The 18,330-nt window shown below is 46.3% G+C and overlaps 1 protein-coding gene and 1 long non-coding RNA gene across 3 annotated transcripts in view; one reads left to right on the top strand and one right to left on the bottom strand.

Annotated features, from left to right (window-relative positions):
• DNM3 (dynamin 3) overlaps positions 1-17,628 on the top strand; it is a 167,062-nt gene extending 149,434 nt beyond the window's left edge. For both annotated transcript variants that reach the window (XM_068199307.1, XM_068199308.1), the window contains 3 exons: positions 871-1,097; positions 2,598-2,831; positions 15,756-17,628. In XM_068199307.1, coding sequence (XP_068055408.1) covers positions 871-1,097; positions 2,598-2,831; positions 15,756-15,825 — 531 coding nt within the window. In that variant the 3' untranslated portion in view covers positions 15,826-17,628. The remainder of the gene's footprint in view (positions 1-870; positions 1,098-2,597; positions 2,832-15,755) is intronic.
• On the bottom strand, positions 10,996-13,130 carry LOC137479068 (uncharacterized). Its single transcript, XR_011001953.1, has 2 exons — positions 12,877-13,130; positions 10,996-11,129 (listed from the first exon to the last, which is right to left on the bottom strand). It is a non-coding gene; the product is annotated as an uncharacterized lncRNA (long non-coding RNA).
• Positions 17,629-18,330: the final 702 nt, after the last annotated feature.

Genomic DNA, 18,330 nt, shown 5'->3' with positions numbered 1-18,330 from the left:
GCCTGCTCGTTGCTGGTGACCAGAAAGGGTCCCATGGCTGCGCTGGCTCACTGCTCTCGCTGACCTTGTCTAAACACAAACATTGCCTTAGTCTCACTGTCAGGCTTTAAATGACAAAACTAGCACAAACCCATGAGCAAACGGAGCTCAGGTTTATGTAATCAGAATCCTGGGAATGTATTATCATCAGTATCTCCAGCTCAAAAAAGCTTTATGGAGCAAAGCACCAGATGAGAAATAGATCAGAACAGCAACAAGTCTCAAATGCAAGGACTTAGTAGGTCAGCAGTTGGTCTATTTACCACAGTCTTATTTAATCAGAGTACCTCTAGCTTTTTATGTCTCTTAATGTGGCCCAGGTTTCCATAACCAGGGCAGGCATAGCAGGAAATCAATATAGTAAATTAGATTACTTGGAGACTTCTCCCCTCAGTTTGAATGTGTGTGGATGGGTTATTCAGAGTCTGACAGACTTGCTGGAAATGAAAGACGCTGTCTACAGTAGGGTAAATTGTTGCTAAGAAAGTAATTGACAGGTATGTCAAAAAGCCTGAAAATTCCCATTCCCTGGGGAATTTATATCTGATGGTACTGCCATTTACCTCCCAGTCAGCCCTTAGAAATGGCCCAAAATGCCAGCTGGCTCCTGGGAGCTGTTGGGAAACCTGTTTGAAATGAACTGTAAGCAGAGGTGTCACCTCAGAGAGGCAGAATTGCAGCAGAACTGGTGTAAGGTAATAAGAGAAACTGATTAAATCTCCTGCTTCCATTGATCTCCCGCTGTATTTGTTCAGCATTGTATTTTCCGTACAGACTTTTGTTTATTTCTTTGGTGGTTTGCATTATTTTTTTTTCTGTCTGATGAGACAGGTGAAAGAATTTATCAACGCAGAGCTGCTGGCTCACCTGTATTCTTCTGAGGACCAGAACACTCTGATGGAGGAGTCGGCGGAGCAGGCGCAGCGGCGGGACGAGACCCTGCGCATGTACCAGGCGCTGCAGGAGGCGCTGGCCATCATCGGGGACATCAGCACCAGCACCGTGTCCACCCCTGCTCCCCCGCCTGTGGACGACTCCTGGCTCCAGCAGGCACGCAGGTGAGCAGCCTCACAGCTGGGCTGCCACGAAGCTCACGACAGGCAGCCTGGCACCACCACTGGCTTTGATTCTTTGTATTTAAGAAAGGAGCAAACATGAGTAAGCATCACTTTCCATTCCATTTCCAAGCTGGAGAAAGTGGCTCTGGTGGAAGATTTTCCTCTGTCTAGTACAGCACAGGAGGGCAGGAGACTGATCCAAGATCCATCCTTAACGCAGCAGTCTTCCCTTTCCGGAGGAGTTCGGGGATTTACTCAAATCCTCTGCCCCTGACAGGGACCTCTCATGATAATCGTCACAGGCTGATTTTTTCAAACAGATATTTGTGGTTTAACAATTTTATTTAAGGTTGGGATTCAGTGTGTGAGATGTGAGATGGTATTTTTCGTTCGGATGTTTATCAGTTTTTATCTCTATTACAGTTTTATAAACCACGAGTTCTACAGCGCTTCACTCTAATAAACTAAAAATGGAGGTGTATTTCTTTTTCTACAAGGCTTTCAAAGGGTAAACTGGCTAATAAAGAAATGACACTTAAATTATTTTACTTTTAACTTAATAACTAATTACTTGTGACTCGCAATGCAGATTTTTTTATTTAATTATACAATACTGCTCAAACTCATGAAGAAGGAGGTGAAGAAGAAGGATTAGCTTCTGTCTTAACACTTCTATCTTGTCTTATATATATTACTATATTCTAAAACTTTAAACTGTAAGTTTTCTACAGTGTGATATTACACACTTCTATTCAAACTCCACACCCACAATCCCAGTTCTGTCATTCCATTTTGGAAGCCTTCTCTATGGCCTCAGGTCAAATGCAGTGTTCTCTTGGGGGTCAGTGCCTGTCAGAACAGAAAGTCTGAAATTCTCAGTAACCAGGGTTCCAACAAGATCAGGAGCTCCCTCCCTGCCTGTCGTTTTGGGAAGATGCTCCTCCAGGTCTTAATGACATCTGTGAGGCAAATCAAAACATTTTCCCATATATAATATGGGAATATTCCCATAGATAATGTGGGAATATGTTTATATATATAAACATACCCACCTATTCTGTGGGTATGTTTATGTGAGCACCAGACAGGATATTTGCCTCGCAAAAGACCGTCCAGTGGACTTACAGCTTCTCTGATGCTTCAAATAGCAGCTGCTTCTGTCACCTCAGTTGTGTATCCACTTGGCCTCCTTTTGCAAGCTGTTATAATAATTCAGCATGTCAGGCTCCATGTCCTAGAAATTCCACTTAACAAAACATTATTAGGACTCGAATAATAAAATCCATTTTATTCACCTCTTTGCTTGTATGCTGTCAGTGGGAAACACGTGAGTCTTAATTGTATGTGGTCCTCTGACACTGACAGCAAAGGCAAATGCCAATAAAAAACATCTATCATAAGTCTTAACTTTTGCCTAAAGTAAAATACAATACATCAAAGAAAACCCAAAACCCACACCCCCACCTTACTGAACTTTTAAAATCTCTGATATTTCACCAGATCACCTCCTCCAAGTCCTTCAACTCCAAGGAGACCTACACTGAACAATCCCCCAACCAGACCTTTATCTGGCCGAGGACCCGCTCCTGCCATCCCCTCTCCAGGCCCTCAGTCAGGGGCTCCCCCAGTCCCGTTCCGCCCAGGACCTCTGCCTCCGTTTCCCAGTGCTGAAGCCCATGGAGGACCTCCCCAGGTTCCCTCTCGGCCCAGCAGGGCTCCTCCCAGCGTGCCAAGGTAAGAAGTTTGGTGTTCCTGGTGGTGGCATGGTTCTCTCCCTCTGGCATGACAGACAGACTCTGCACTGCTCCGTGGGTGGGAAGGCGAGCGCTGCTGCTGAGAAAGTCTTGTAGGAAAGCAAAACTGGGCATTCCCTGCACAGTCAAAGGTGTTTGATGGAACCATTTTTTAGCACATATCCTCTTTGAAAAGATAAGAAGATTTTTTCATCAAAAAAAAAATTTGTCAGTCAATTGGAAGATCCTGATTTGCTCACATTAAGAACCCCAGTTCTGGTTGTGTTGTACCCTCATAAGGGCTCAGAGAGAGAGAGAGGTCACCTACACCCACGAGGAGAGGGGCAGCTCCTCACTTCTGCCCTTCTGAACCCTCACCAGAGGAAGCAGGGGCTCTTCTGGGAGAGAACAAGAGCAATTCTTGTAGAACCAGTGGAACAAATTGGTAGGAGTCTGATTCTTGTCCTGCAAAGCCAGTAATTTCCAGCCAGTTGAAAACAGTTCCTAGTTGTCTGACAGAGTACATCATATGGTACCAAGCAATTAGTTAAGGAACAAGGTTGTCTTCAGTGCATTATTTCCTTTCCTTCCCTTCCCAGGGCTTTGCATTTATCAAGGACCTTTTAAAGTAGCTTTGCATATTGTATAATTTTCTGTGGCATTAACTGCTTTTTTATATGTTATATGAATAGAATGTCCTTAATGTTTATTTTCACAATGATGTAATACACATAATCACTTATACATATATATATATATATATATATATATTAAAACCTCTGATTCTGAGGGATTCATTAACTTTCTAAATTATGAGAGGCGTGGGCAGATAAGGCAATGTTGGAACAAAGGGGTTTCTCCACTTTTGATAAATTAACTGTTACACTGAAAGTAGTCACAGTTTGGGAAAAAAAAAGAGCCAGCGAAATAGGAATAAAAATAAAATGTGCACATTTTCAATTTTTAAAATGGTAATTGAGAAGAGAAGCTTTGGAGAAGAATTTTCTTTTAAATAGGTGAGATCTGTCATAGTTGTCAGTAACTTAAATTCGAGGCTCAGTGTTTACAATATAATTACCCTTTATAATAGAAAGCATAAATAAATGAGGTATATCAAAGGAATGAAGTATTTTTATATATTTGCTATGAAAAGGGTGTTGTTGCATCAATGCCCAGCCATGAAACACTCTTTCACCTTAGAGGATATCCTGTAGCTTGCAGCAGGGACCGCTGGGGAGAAACCTGGAATTGCCTTTCCAAACTTTGCACTGGAAAGGAGGAACCCAAGGACCAGCCCCTCGCTGGGAGAGCCTGGGGCTGAGCCAAAGGGCGCTGGCCCTGCTGCTTCCCGTGTGCCATCAGAGCCCAAATCAGTGGGACGCAGGGGTGAGGTGCAGTTGTGCCAGCTGTGCCACCAGAGAGAACCATGGCTCCTGTCCCCTGCCCCGCAAACCAGCGCGTCTCCTTCCCCGCCCGCCGTGGCTGTGCATGGACGCTGCTTTCCCAGGGTGCCTTGCCAAGAGCATGTCTGCTGATCATCCTCTTCATGCCAGAGTGATAGGTGGGATGGAGACCTGAAAGGAACTTTCTAGCACGCAAAAGACACATGGGTAAGCAGCCTGGGAGCCGCTCCGTTCGGGACCGCCACTGGTGGCATGAAAAGCAGTGGCGGCTAAAGGAGGTCAGTGATTTTAAAATACTGTAGCTGGATACAGACTTGAATGTGAGACTGCCTGACATTTTTGTGGAAAAAAATAATCTGCAATACACATCTTCTGGACCAGATCCTAGTTCTCTCTTTTAGAGCTATGAAAGCCTCAAACAGAAAAAAATCTCAACTGCTAAAGAATGAAGGAAGGGTTTGCCATTCTGCTGAAACTTCAGGTTTCTTCTGCTGACTAAACTGCAAGGGAGGAAATCCCAGGGAAGGGGCTGCAGGGGAAATCACCTGAGGGGACAGTGTGGCCAGCTCCTGTGCCTATTAAATGTTTCTTTTGAGCCCTGGAATTTCAGCTACGCTTGGTCTGGTTTTAATAACAGCCTTTGCAGGATCATAGGAAATTGACTCAGAAAATGGGTCTGAGATATTAAAAGGGGAAAAAAAAGAGTTTTGAGGAAGAGTTCTTGCGGAAACTTGAGCTTTCTCTGTGACTTATTTTTGAACTGGGGCTCTGTGCTCTGACTGTTCCACTACCATTTTCTGCAGTGATTCCTTGAAGTGTTGGGATCTCTCTTATCTAGGGAAATAGTTTAGCTTCCTGAGAAGAAAGTAGTATTTTTCAAGTTTATCTCACTTTCCAAAGGAGCTTTCTGTTGCAGCCCCTGTCCTTGTCACACGGAGCTGAAAATCCTGACATGCTGAAGAAATACAAAGTTTCCATTTTATCCTGTTCTGCGTTAAGATAAAAAGATCATTTTCAGGGGTCAGACTTGGACCGTCCTTGTCCAATGAGCAGATCAGCACACCTTTGATGTGAAAATTTGGCACCTCACTGTGAGATATAGCCTCTGTCTTCAAAAACACAGGTTTTTTTTCTTCTACTTTACTAGCATTTTTGAAAGGAATTGTACAGAAATGGTGAGCTCTCGGCATTTTCTCACTGTTCCTCCCTTAATGTACAGGGAAAGGAAAGGAGTTAGGAGAGCAGGAAGTCATTTTCTTCCCTGCTTTGCTCTGATTCTAAAGCTGGTTTGGGTTATGTGCTCTGAATATTTCTGTAAGGAAACAGAAACTATTTGCATGATACATGCCTCTTTTAATTAATCCCACTTGAGGTGGGTGGATCTCTCCCAGCAAAGCCTGTGAGTAAAGGCCCCTGGCTTTAAGGGCTTGATGCCAAAGCATATATGATTTGTGAAATATTCCCCATTGCCAGAATCTGGATTCTTCCCCCTCTCTCTTAAAAGGCTTCAGTAGTATTTTGAAAGAAAATGCAGCTGTGTGCTTGCTTTGGAAGGACGGCTTTAGGCAGGCACTAGAAGCACTTCAGCTCACCCTGATGTGTGCTTGCCTGCCTGTGTAGAAAGCCTGATCTCAACCAGTTTAAGTTCTACTGTGGATGCCTGATTTTTAGCTTTTAAACATCCTGAATAGGAATCTCAGCTTTGCCACAAGGAAAACAATTGAACTGGAAATGTTTTTTCTCTTGGCAGCAGAGCCCATGGCGTTTGTGTGGGTGGAAGGGTGCTGCCCTTTTCCCCCTGTGTCCTGCTCTGCAGTGCTGCTGTGGACTCACCAGGGCTTGCCCAACACAGCCCTGGAGCTGGTTCCTGACTTTGTCACTGAGACAAAGGTGACCCCACAGGAGGTGAAACCCTGGAGCACGTGTGTCACCCTCAGGCAGGCTGGGGCTGCTCCCCAGGGCTGGGGCTGGTCTTTACATGTGAGGCAAGTTGTGGGGAGAAAATTCACATTGTGCTGCTCGCTCTCTGTCCCTGCAATTTACTTCCACCCACAGCCAGCCAGCAGGGAAGAGCTGGTGGCAGCTCTGCAGCTCCCCTTTGTTATGCCACCAAGGCTAATTCCATCACCTGCTGTGTTGGTAGCTAATCTACCTTGTAAGCCACCATTACAAATTTCTGCCAGAAAAAGGTACTTTTACCTGACAGTTACTGCAGTTAGAAACTTTCAGACAAAGTCAGGAGCAGAGCAGAAAGCATTACTGCCTGATGTTTCCCAGCCCCCAGGCTCCCACTCAGCTCTTTGATTGCCAAATATCAACCATTCATGAAGTTTTCTCTCATGGATTTTTATGGATTAGAGTTCTTTGAAAAGATTTAATAAAATGTCTAACCCTGTGCATTGAATGATAAGGAGATTCTGTGCAAAAATTGCACATGATCCTCTGAATAAAATCTGTCATAGTGCATAGGCATATAAGGCCAGAAGGGTTATCCTGCCTGAGCCTGGGAATCTTCTTTCTCCTGAAAGTTTGGCCGTGCAGCCTTAAAAGCTTACTACTGTATTTTTTAATGGAATATAAATTGTAATCAAATAGTCATTGCACCAAATTCTTCTGGCAGGATGAATGAGAGCCCACCTTAGAGTGTTTGCATGCTGACTTGCATGATCTTAATCTGAACACCCAAGTAGGAGAGCACAGCTCTCTGTCCTCTTTGACTGGATCTTTGGCAGAAGTTATGTTCAAAAAGTATAGTCTGCAATTAGGATTGTTTCATGCAAGCAAAAAGACAAAAGTGTTACATGGACAGAATTCAAATTCCTGCTGAACCTCAGGAGAAAAGAAAGCCAAAGAATAATTTAATTTAATTCTGCATCTCATGTCTGTGATCAAAAGAATATACAGCTACGTGGGCAAAGCCAGAGCCCCTCCCAGGGGGGACACTGCCCTTCTGTAGTCAGTATGTTTCCAACTCTGCCTGTCTGAAGACCCCAAAATCACAAGACCTAGGAGAATATCAGTTATTATTTCTGAGATTTCTGCCCAGAGGGAGGACAGCCCTGTGTAATTTGTTACCAGTCTAATGTACATTTCTTGTTGAAATGCACACCCAGTAATATTTTATTTCTGCTGCCGGCTGCTTCGAGCAGCAGCAGACTCCATTTATTTTCTCTTATCTCTTAGAAAGAAGCTCTGCATTTTCCCCTCCTCCACTGGGTCCTTTTTCACTATTTTCCCTTTTTTTCTCAGCCTTTCCTCTGTGTCCCTTTCTTGACCATCCTGTTTGCTTCCTCTTTCACCTCCTCCTTTCACTTGGTTTCCTGCCTGGTACATTTGTCTCCCTTCCCCATGTATTCCTTCCTTTCCTTCTCACATCTTGTCTTGGTTTCTTTCCAGCCTATCCCTTCCCTGGCACCTTTGTAAAGCTGTCACCTTGCATTTCTGTCTTTAAGAGTTTTCCAGACAGTTTTCAAGCCATGGAATGCAACATTTGGCAATCTTTGTTAACAGCAGCCTGGTGGCAGTGGCTGTGACACCCATGAGAAACACGAGCTCCTCTGCTTGGGGCAGTCACACTGCCAGGTGCAAACCAGGGCTCATCGTGCAGCTTTGGTCATGGGATGGAATCAAAGAGTAGAATCACTGAATCCTTTGGTTTGAAAGGGACCTTTAAAGGCCATCTAGTCCAGCCCCCCTGCAATGAAGAGGGACAACAGAAGCACTGAAAGAAGGAGCATTCTGCATGAGGATAAGTATTGGAGGGCTTGGACAGAAAGCAGGTCCCAGCAGGTTGTAAAAACATGTAAAATGTCACAATACAACAAGTCTGGCAGTTTCATTGTAATTCTGCAGTACTGATCTTATGAGAAATTTGGAATGGCATTTGCACAGAACTGATTCTCCAGCTGCCTGAGCTGTAATGCCATGAGAGATACAGGAGAGTCTTCACTTCTGCTCCAGGAGCTTCAGTGATTGCTGCTCCTAAAAGGATGACTCTATTTCAGACTGGCAGTAGGGTTTTGTTACTGCCTTCCTTTATATTCCTCTCCCCCAGATGACTGTCCTGAAGATCAAGGAAAATGAAGTTCTTGGGATGGCAGACATTACAGCCTGGCTACCATGTCTGCTGCCACTGACTCTTAACTTCTCTCAGCATCTCCCTCCATCAGCCAGAGACAGGCTGTCCATATCTTCAGTGGCCCAGGAATTTTCTGATGGGCAGTTCACTGTGGCAGTTAACAAAAATATCTGAGGGATCGCTTGCTCTGCATGGGGTTGAGGTTTGATCTGTCTACTCTATCTCAGGTAGCTCTAATCATCTTGAGTATTGCTCCTGAGCTACGTGTCCTGCCTTATTCAACAAAAAATTGTTTTCAAACAAAGTGACATTCAGCTGGGACTGTTGCAAGTCTTTTTAAAAGTTCAGCAAAGAGGATCTGGCCATGAAATGGCTTTTCATTAACTCTTAGTGTAGACCAGAGCTATGTGATGGGGAAGGGTAAGTAAAAGAGATGCAAGAGGGGGGGAAACAGAAAAACAAGGAACCCGAAAAGCATCAAAAGAAGTGATTTTGGAATAAAGATGATGCTGCAAGTGCAGTCCTCAAACATAGTAGGAGTGTCAGCTGATGCACAGAATGAATTTCAGCAAAAATTTGAGTTTGGTTTGGTTTCGGTTCTTTTTCTTCTTCCTTAGCATTTTCTCTCTCAAGGTACTGTTAGTAGAAGGAAATTGTTTTATTTTTAACATCTCTCTACTTGAAGAAGAAAAGTAGAGTCAAGCAATAGCAGTTGTTTGACAGAAATACAGCAACCTGAAGATGTGTTTTGTCCCAAGAAATGGTTTAATACCAGTTGCCATGAAGACATTGCAGGATTAGAGTGACGGTGTTGAGCAGGGAATTCCTGCCATGTCTGAAAGAGTGGGCGAATAGCAGTGCATTTCTAGGCTGTCTTATGGTACAAGAGAAAACATCTGAGAGTAAACAGAGATAAACAGGGATGATTTGAACTTCCTGCACCTGCAGGCATCTTGAAAGGCTGTCTTGAAACTCTCCTGGCCCCCGCGAGCTGTGTTGGATCAGTAGTGAATGAGGGCAGTCCGTGGGTCCCTTAACAACAGTGCTAATCCCATTAGTTGGCATCATGGACAAGAAGAGGAGCAACTCCAGCTGGAGGTGACAACCAGGACATTTGCTCCCCTCTTGCACCAAGGTAAGTAAAGAGGAGAGAGGCAACAAGGCAAGGGAAAGTCAAAGCTGAGTAGGAAGGAAGAACAGAGATGTGTTCAGAAGTGGGGTACATGATTCACACTGATGGCAAACAGTGCAACTACACACAGAGAGGTCCTGAGCTGCTGTGAAAAGATCAGATGTTCGTCCTGCTGATTTTGTGGCCCTTCTGTTGTCATCTTCTATGCACAGAACAGCATTCTGAACATTCTCACTCAGCACTCCTAACTTTTTCTTCTTCAAGGCCAGTTGTGACCCTCTAGACCATCCTAACCTAGGGTTTCTAAAAGGTTGGGACAGTATTCCACAGATGCTTACTTGACATGTTCCCTGCTGAAGGGCAAACAAGAACACACAGTTTCTTAAGAATAATAGTCTGTCTCGGTCACTCCGTTGAATTAATTTTGTGTTTATTCAAGCTGAGCTTTTCATATGACACATTAATTCCCTGAAATGACTAATTTGAAAATGCAGTGTTCACATAAACATACAATATATTTGTATGTGTGTGTGATGGACGTTGATTTATTATGGTCATATAGAAAACATAGCTTGAGTTGTAGATAATAAATTATTCTGCTGGAACATCGTATTTTGGACCACATTGCCTCTGAAAGGAGTATCTGTATTAAGTTAAATCTCACACAGTGGAACCTCACTAACCCTAGTGCTTTCAAACAGTGTAAGCTTTTGAATTCATGGAGATTTATACTGCTGCAGTGTAGTGGTGGCCAGTGAAGGACACATTCTTCCCATTCACTCTTTTTTTTTTGTTTCTTTCACTTAATAGAAATAGCTATCTGATAAAACAGCATAATCTCATAACCTTAGCTTGCTTATACTGAACAAAAAAATTCTTCCACTGAGAGAGCACTGTGCAGTGGGGTCATTTGCAGTTTTGGGGTTCAGCTGTAGGGACAGCTGAGACAGTCCCTGGCAGTACAGTCTGAGCACGTCCTCTGTGTTTTGTAGAGCCAGAGTTCAGCTGGAGAACTGCTTCAGAACTAGCAGCCACCCTCAAAAGCTGTGCCCTGTGCCTGAGGGCTTCCCTCCCTGACTTGCCTGACCACAGTGATCCTGTGGGCAACACTTACCTACAGAGGTTACAAAATGACATTTTCCAGTACAGAAACAAATCTGAGCAATTCTCACTCTCCTGGACCATTACACTGGGCTAAGGGACCATCTCAGGCAGATATTCCCCAGCTCCTTTCACCCTTCATCACCACTCAGTGCAGTTTCTCATTTCCCCCCCAATCACCATCTCCTCCTGATCCCTGTCTGTGATTCCTGCTTTACTCCTCCTGATGTCATCATCCTTTTTCTGCTCTTCCTGCTTTGTTATAACCTGTGTCACCAGGATCAAGTGCCTTTCTTCCCCCTGGCTTTCCCACTTCCACTCCTGAGCTGATGTTTGGGAGACTCTGCAGCAGCTGGGCTGCATCCGCTGTAGGACAGAGCTTCAGCCTGCACAGACTGAAGACTAATTAGGTCTACAAACCGTGTCTTGCCTCTGTTTTTCAAGCATGATGGGTACAGTACTTTCACTTCTGGTTTGGATTGTCCTCCGAATCCTGAGGCTGATGGAGGTTGAGAGATGCCAAATAAAAGTTAGGTTGATACAAGAACCAGTAAGAATAGAGGGTTTGGGTCCCTCAGGATCTTACTGAAACAGCAAAAGCCAGAGAAACAGTACAAAAATAAAATCAGTCAAAGCATTGTAACTTTCTCAGGACCAAGCTGCTTAGTTCTCTAAAGAATCACGCAAACAGGAAACCAGATTTATTCCTCACCTGCAGTAAGGCACTGCACTCTTACCATACACCTCACATTCCAGGTTTGTTCTGTCACCTAAAACAAATTTGCCTGCAGTCAGTCTTAAAGCTGCTTAGAGATTTGAAGTATTTTCTTGTTAAATTCTACAAAGACGGTGTCACATATCGGGGTACTCCGAGAGGGCTGGGTTATAGGGAAACCAAGATGATGGAAAAGGGAGAGAATAATGGGCTTCTGTTCTCAGCTTCAGATCTATAGGATGTATTGTAAAATAGAGTTCTGTGCATGCCTTCCACAAGTGTTCTCTGGTGGTCACAAGTGAGCAAGAACGTCAAATCTAAGTGGAAATGAAAGCCTTTTATTTGGAAGTCCTCTGGCTGTGCTGTGAGAAGCCATCTTCGAGCGGGGCCTCCCATGGTAATTACAGCCATGCTTTACTGAAAGCACATTTTGTGCACTCTGTGTGGGGAGCGATAGGACTTCTCAAAAGGCAAAGGCTTGAAGAACTCCCATATGTTTCTGATCTAATTTTAAGTCTAGACTTGCTTTATTTAGTTTCTTTCACTCGGCATTTGCCTAGCTAAAGTTTTTAGGAGTTCTTTTAAAACTGGAAACGTGTGGGGGGGTGGTACTGCTACGGTTAAAAATAAATGTAAAAACTTTTCCTTTTTAAAAAAGTTTTTGCATGGGGGTAAGAGCTCCCCTCCGTTCAAAACCCCACTGAGCTCTTCAAAGGAGAAGTCTCTGCAGCAACATCAGGGAGTTATTAAATACATACTTAGACCACAATTTTCATTGGTAAATTCTTTATGTCTGCTTAATGTGTGCTAGTTAGAAGAACTGATTCTTTTCGCAGACTCGTTTACTCAACCCCGGGGGGATCTATGATCTCCTGCCCCTTTAGCACTAACTTTTACAAACAGTTAAAAAAAAAAAAAAAAAAAAAAAAAAGAAAGGCAGTAAAACAAATAACAACAACGGAAAGACAAGAGAGTGAGTTAAACGGGCCAGGCAGCGGGACACGGCCCGAAAACGCAGCTGAAATGTTGGCGACAATAGCCAAAAGGGTTTCCCGCAGCCGTTTCCCTGCGGAGCTTGCAGCGGGGCCGGAGCGCCCCCGGGCTCCGCTCGCCGGGCGCTGCCCGGCTGCGATAGCGGGAGAGACCCGGCCCGCGCCGTCTGCGCCGCTATCATCCGCTGGCCTCAGACTAAACACTGAACTGGGCTTAGTCACACATGTACTCACGGGGATGGCAGCTAGCGCGGACAGGGCTGCGGGGGAGGCTGTTTTTGCCCGGTTTCCCCCGGCCGGGCCGCGGGCAGGCTGCAGCTCCCCCTGGCGCTGGAGGGGCCGGCGGCTCCCGCCGGAGCCTCGGCCCGGGGAGCCGTGGTGCCGAAGCCACGCTCGGCTTCCTCCGAGCTGTGCTTGGTGCAGCCGCCCCGGAGCTGGTTGCTGGCTTTGTTGTCTCAAGGTGGCCCAGGCTCCTGCACCGCCGGGTGCGAAGGAGCCAGGGAGAGACGAGAGACACGGGGCTTGGCCTCGCCTCTTGGTTTCGGGGTTGAGATTCCTGTTAGGGGGTGAAAAAAGGTCTGAATGCTGCTTCCAGTGTAGAAATGGTCACAGAATGATTTGTCACCTGGACAGGGAAGTCTAGGACAGGCAACTTCAGGGCTTGTTCTTTCCTTCACTTGCACTTGAGCTCCAGCTCGTGCCAGCTGATGCTGAGTGCCAGTGGCAAAGGAAGGGAGCTCTGTTCCCCAGGCTGAGCCCGGTGCTCTGCCCCGGGCCTCGGGAGCACGGTCCCCCTTCCTCCACGGCTGGCACCGGGAGCTGCAGCTATCCCAGGAGACTGTCAGCGGCAGGCTGCAGGGAAATGCTGCTGCTGCTGCTCTTTTCCCCAGCGCTGCCTTTCCCAAACACCGCCACTCCTCCGGGAGGCTCTGCAGGTGGAGGTGCTGCTGCCCCGGTCGTGCTGTGCCGGGTTGAGGAGCTGGGAGTGCATGGGAGACAGGCAGCACCCTTGAGGGGCTGGAGCTGAGGAGGGCTGTCCCTGCTCCTCTGGGATGTGCTGCCATGCCCGCTGGGAGGACACGCGGGTCACAGTGTCACAGCATGCCAGACACACGTGGGAGCATCCTCGGAGGGCCGGGCGCGGCTGGAGGCTCCCCGCGCTGAGCACACCTGTGTGTAGGGCAGTGCCACAGGGACAGAAGGGTGGGTGGCTCGGCAGCGGCTCCATCAGAGCGTCCCCTCGGGGGAATCGGCTTCCCCTGGAGCGCTTGGCACTCTGCAGTGCGAAACGGCTAATGGGAGTTCTTCTCTCCAGCTCTGCACTGGGCTTGAGTGGAAATTCAGAATAGCGGTCTCTGTGCAGGAGCAGCGCTGCTTCAAGGGGGAAACGGGCTTGATCGTGGTTCAGGTTTGGTTTGACCGATTATCTCCAGGAAATCCTCCCACTGTGCTCTCCAGTTTCTGATCCTGCTGTGTTAAATAGCAATTTGGCTAAATTGCATTATTTGAATCCAGTGGACTGCATTTAACCTGGTATTAAAATGCATGTTTGGGCTTTTACATTTGATATGAAGACAGCTGTATGCATTTTCCCTTGTTTGTCAATTGCATACATATGATACGATGTTTTCAGTAAGCCCTAAACAATGCAATGTGAGGCATTTCAACAAAGGAATAATTTAATGCAATCCAGCAGAAATGCAGAGCCTTAGAAGTGGTTCTTTATGAAACTACAAATTTTGGAAATGGGTCCAGAAGACCTACACTGGAGCAACACAAGAAACAATAGTTAACACAGTAACATTTTTCCTGTAAGAAAAATACACCATGAAGAAATTATATTTTGCCTATTTTTTTTTAGTTTGTTGATTTACTTGAATGCTTTAGTTGGCATATTTTGTATTTGTTGCATGGTAGGGATTAAAATTCTCGTTTCTTCACCAAAAGAGAATACTGTCGCACAAGATGCACTTTGAGCCAAATGAGATTTTTTTTTGGTCAAGTGTAAATTTGTCTCACATATTTTGTTCCAGTTCAAAGAAGATTAACACATTGTTACATTCTTTTCATCTTCAGTTTAGCTTTAGCAGAATGAGACACATTTCCTTCCTAATCTTCTTCAGAGCCACAACTGTCCCTACGTGCACAGGTGGAGGATGGGTTAGGAAGGGCTGCACATTTGTTGGGCAAATTATTCATTTATTATTATTATTAATAAATTATTAATGAGCTCTGTTGGAGCTGATGGGCACCAGCCTCAGCTCCTGCCTTGCTCAGAGTCTGGGTGCAGCCATGAGCTCTCCTGGAGATCTGGGCTGGGTAAAAGAACAAAGGGAGAGTCCCTGGTGCTTCCTGCTGAAGGGAGCAAAAACACCATCTAGGACATGGATTGGGATAAATGCAGCAACAGAGCACTGCTGGAGGGTGCTGGAGAGCTGGCCAAGGGAGCAGGCTGGCTGGCAGGAACAGTCTCTCAGGCTGTTTGTCCGGCACGCAGCAGTGCCAGGCAGGACTGTGCGAGCTGGTGCAGGCAATTCTCAGACTGCATGGGCAGAGGTGGAATGGAGCATCAACAAAATACTCTTTGTAACTAAGCTGATGGAATTACCTCCACACAGCCCTGAGGTGGACCTTCCTGCACACAAAAGGTAAAGTGTTACATAGCTCCCAGAGGGACTCTGTCTACAGCTCCAGCAGAGCTGGGTGTTATCCTTGGTGAAGGGAGGGAGGGAGGAAGGGAGGGATAAGTGCCAGCCTGGACTGCAGGTAGAATGTGCATGGAGATCACACTGCTGCTAACTCTTGCTCTGGGGTCTCTTACCAGAGGATGGCACAGTCCAAATTAAAATGCAGGGGTTTGCAGTGCACAGGAAAATTGAATGAAGGCACCTAAGTCTTCCCAAAAAAATCTGTGACTCCATAGCACTTCTTGAAGTTGATAGAAAAATGCATTTGTGGTAAATTAATGAATCCAGCAGCCCTGGCCACGACTGGCATTTTCAAAACTGGCCATTGATATAAAGCCTCAAAGTGTGCCTCAGATTCCGGCACATTGATAGGCCTACAGTTTGCCCAGGTGTGTAAGCAGCTGCAGGTTTTCCTGCTCCTGCAAAGCGGACCTGAAGTTGCTGCAGGCTGTTTTCCCCAGTCCTGCTGCCCGCTCTGAAAGGTGCCTGTAAGTCTGCTCTGTGACTGTCCAGGCTGGGGCTGACCCCTAAAACCAGGGAACAACGACCCTCCCCTGCTGGTTTGCGTGGCTCCAGAAGGCAGTGGAGAACGCCCAGGCTGTGCACAGTGATGGGTGAGAGGGTAAAGCATGGCAGAAGTGGCAAACCCATTTCCTCCTTCCTTCCTGTGGGTGCTCGGGGTGTCTCGCTTCAGCCGTACGTGGCAGCAGGATTGCTGTGAGTGCGAGCACATGCATGTCCATGTCACAGCAGCCAGAGGTGCCGGCTTTGTGCTCAGGGTTTGTGCTCATTGTTTCTTCTCTCTCTCTCTCTCCAGTCGAAGACCGCCCCCTTCACCTACTCGGCCCACTGTAATCCGTCCGTTAGACTCCTCCCTGTTAGACTAAAAGGAGTTTCTGGCATGTCACTCGTTGTTAACCAAATGTGTGGAAACAAATTGCTTGGTAACTGTCACAATAACCAGTGTATAGTCGCATGTATGGACATCTCTAGGCAAGTAACCAATTTTACTGATATTCTCTGTCCATTCCGCATTGTTTATGAGGTCTTCAGTGTTTGGGGAAGGTCTGTGCTGCCTTGACTTTTCCTTCTGCAATAACTGATGTTAGCTAACTTACTGACATATCTCCGCCCAGACAGCTGTACTCACAGTCCTCTGCAGCAAGTGGAGGGCTTGACTCTGTGTGTCTTTGTGCATGTGTTGATTTGATCTGCTGCTTTTTTTCCCCTCTTACCTGAAAGGAATCTTGCTTTTATTTGTACCTTCCAGGTTTTCTATTTTCTCTTGTAATGGCTAAACTGGGCAAACTGTGGTTTCTTACCAAGCTCTTCTGAAGGCCCCACACTTCCAGGCCTCTCTTGCAAGAGGCTTGCTTCTCCTGTCAATTGTCCTTATCCGAAATTTAGTTTTAAGGAATGTTGTTAAACGAGCAGGGTGTGTGTGGGACAAGGCGTGCTTTGCTTTATTTCCTTCCTAGCAGCTGCCACGCCAGGTTGGTTGGGGTGCTGAGGAGCAGCCTGGGGTGCCCCAGCTCACCGGGCTCAGCATGGAGCCAGGACGGGACAGGGTGGTTTGGGGTGTGACACAGCAGCGTGTGGCAGCTCCCTCTGTCCCTGCTCACACTCCTGCTCCCACTGCGCTCCTGGGAAGCGCTCAGGGGAGTGACTGCATGGCAATGTGCTGTGTGCAGGATCCAGGGAACTGAGCACTGCTTTTGGTCCCTTTGTGACCCAGAAGGACACAGAGACACAGGTGCGTGCACAGCTGGGCGTGGTCCCCCTCCTGTGCCCACCTCCAGCCTAGACTGGCAGCTGAGCTTCCCAAGGGCCGGGTTGGGATGTGAGATATTTGTGGTATTTTCACATGCCAGTCAATCAAGTTTCCCTGTGCCCCCGGTGTAACCATTTTCTTTTTGCATTACATGGGACTTGCACACACCTTGGTTTACTGTTGCTGTATCCAGCTGAGTTCTGGGAAGTGCTCAGCTGTGCATTCTGGATTATTTTAGCAGCTGCTCACTTGCAGAGCAAGTTCCCTCTGCCTCTTGGTTTGCACATTATAAATTAATGCATTATAAAAACCTTTTGTCTTAACTGCATTACTTCACTTTAAACACTTAGGGTCAGTGTCACCCTTAAAGCTTAGAACTTAGTGAGTTAAGAGAACGAAACTAGAGAGGAATTTGGCCATGTTACTTCAGAAAATACGAATTGCTGCTATTACAGTTATAGTTACAGATCCCTAGGCAAAGCAATAGGTGGTTTCAAAGGCCCCCAGTACAGTCAGTCTAATAAATGCATTTATTGAGACTGCTTGTAGGACTCCAGTATGCTGTAGCCCTATGGTTAGGAAGAATCCAGTCAAAGAGCCACAACAAATGGGGATTTAGCCTGTTAATTCCCAGGCTGCTGATTAGCTGTGCTCGCCAGTGCAGCAAATCATGTTTCAGCCTGCAGAGGAGAGGCGAGCTTGGGAAAGCATCGTGGTTTGTGTGTTAGCTTAACTGTAATTTCCTGTCAACCCCATACTTGTGACACACACCTGGGGAGTCTGGAGGTCACATGTGATGCACGGTGAAGATGGAGTTTGTCAGAGCCTGGCATCCTGGTGATCTCAGCAGACTGCTGGTGTTTGTTTGGGGAACGGGTCCACATCTCCAATGCCAAGTGCACAGAATCGGCTTTCAAGGAAAAGAAAAGGTTGAAAACACAGCCACGGTCATACTAATTTTTACTACGAAAAAAGAAAACATATTTTGATGATTCTTCTTGTCTTCTACACAGCTTTCCACTGCTTAGTGCTCTCTGCTGTAGCCTGCGCTGCATCTGTTGGATATTTTTTGTAAATAGCCACAGTAGCCCATATTGTTGCCTTGCCAGCACTCCTCTATATCCAAACAGTTTAGCAGAACTCTGTTACTGACTGGCAGCTGCCAGGTTTAATGCCTGAGCCACAGAGATCACTGATATCACTTCTGATACCAGAATATCAAATTCTGATACTTACTTGGTGATCCTCCAGCCAGGATGGATGGGTCTTTCAGCAGCCTGGCCTAGTGGAGGTGTCCCTGCTCATGGCAGGGGCTTGGAACAAGATGAGCTCCAAGGTCCCTTCCAACCCAGCCCATTCTAGGATACTGCAAGGCCACGGTCTGGGTTTATCCCACCATGCCCCAAGGACTCCGCCTAGTTGTCCTTTGTTCAGGGGGAAGAGCATCACCTCCAGGAGGTGATTCAGGCCAGTGTGGCTGCATGGGACACGAGGGCAATGCTGGAAAGTCAGGAGCCTCAATTACATGGCACAGCTCCTGGCCTAAAAATGTGCTTTGAAATGCTCTCTACTTGAGACTCCCTAATTTACTTTAATGACTGTTTCTCCCAAGCATAAGGAA

The sequence above is a fragment of the Anomalospiza imberbis genome, chromosome 9, assembly GCF_031753505.1.
Source record: "Anomalospiza imberbis isolate Cuckoo-Finch-1a 21T00152 chromosome 9, ASM3175350v1, whole genome shotgun sequence".
Lineage (NCBI taxonomy): Eukaryota > Metazoa > Chordata > Aves > Passeriformes > Viduidae > Anomalospiza > Anomalospiza imberbis.
The sequence above is the reverse complement of the archived record's forward strand: the minus strand, read 5'-3'. Positions and strand labels throughout refer to the sequence as shown.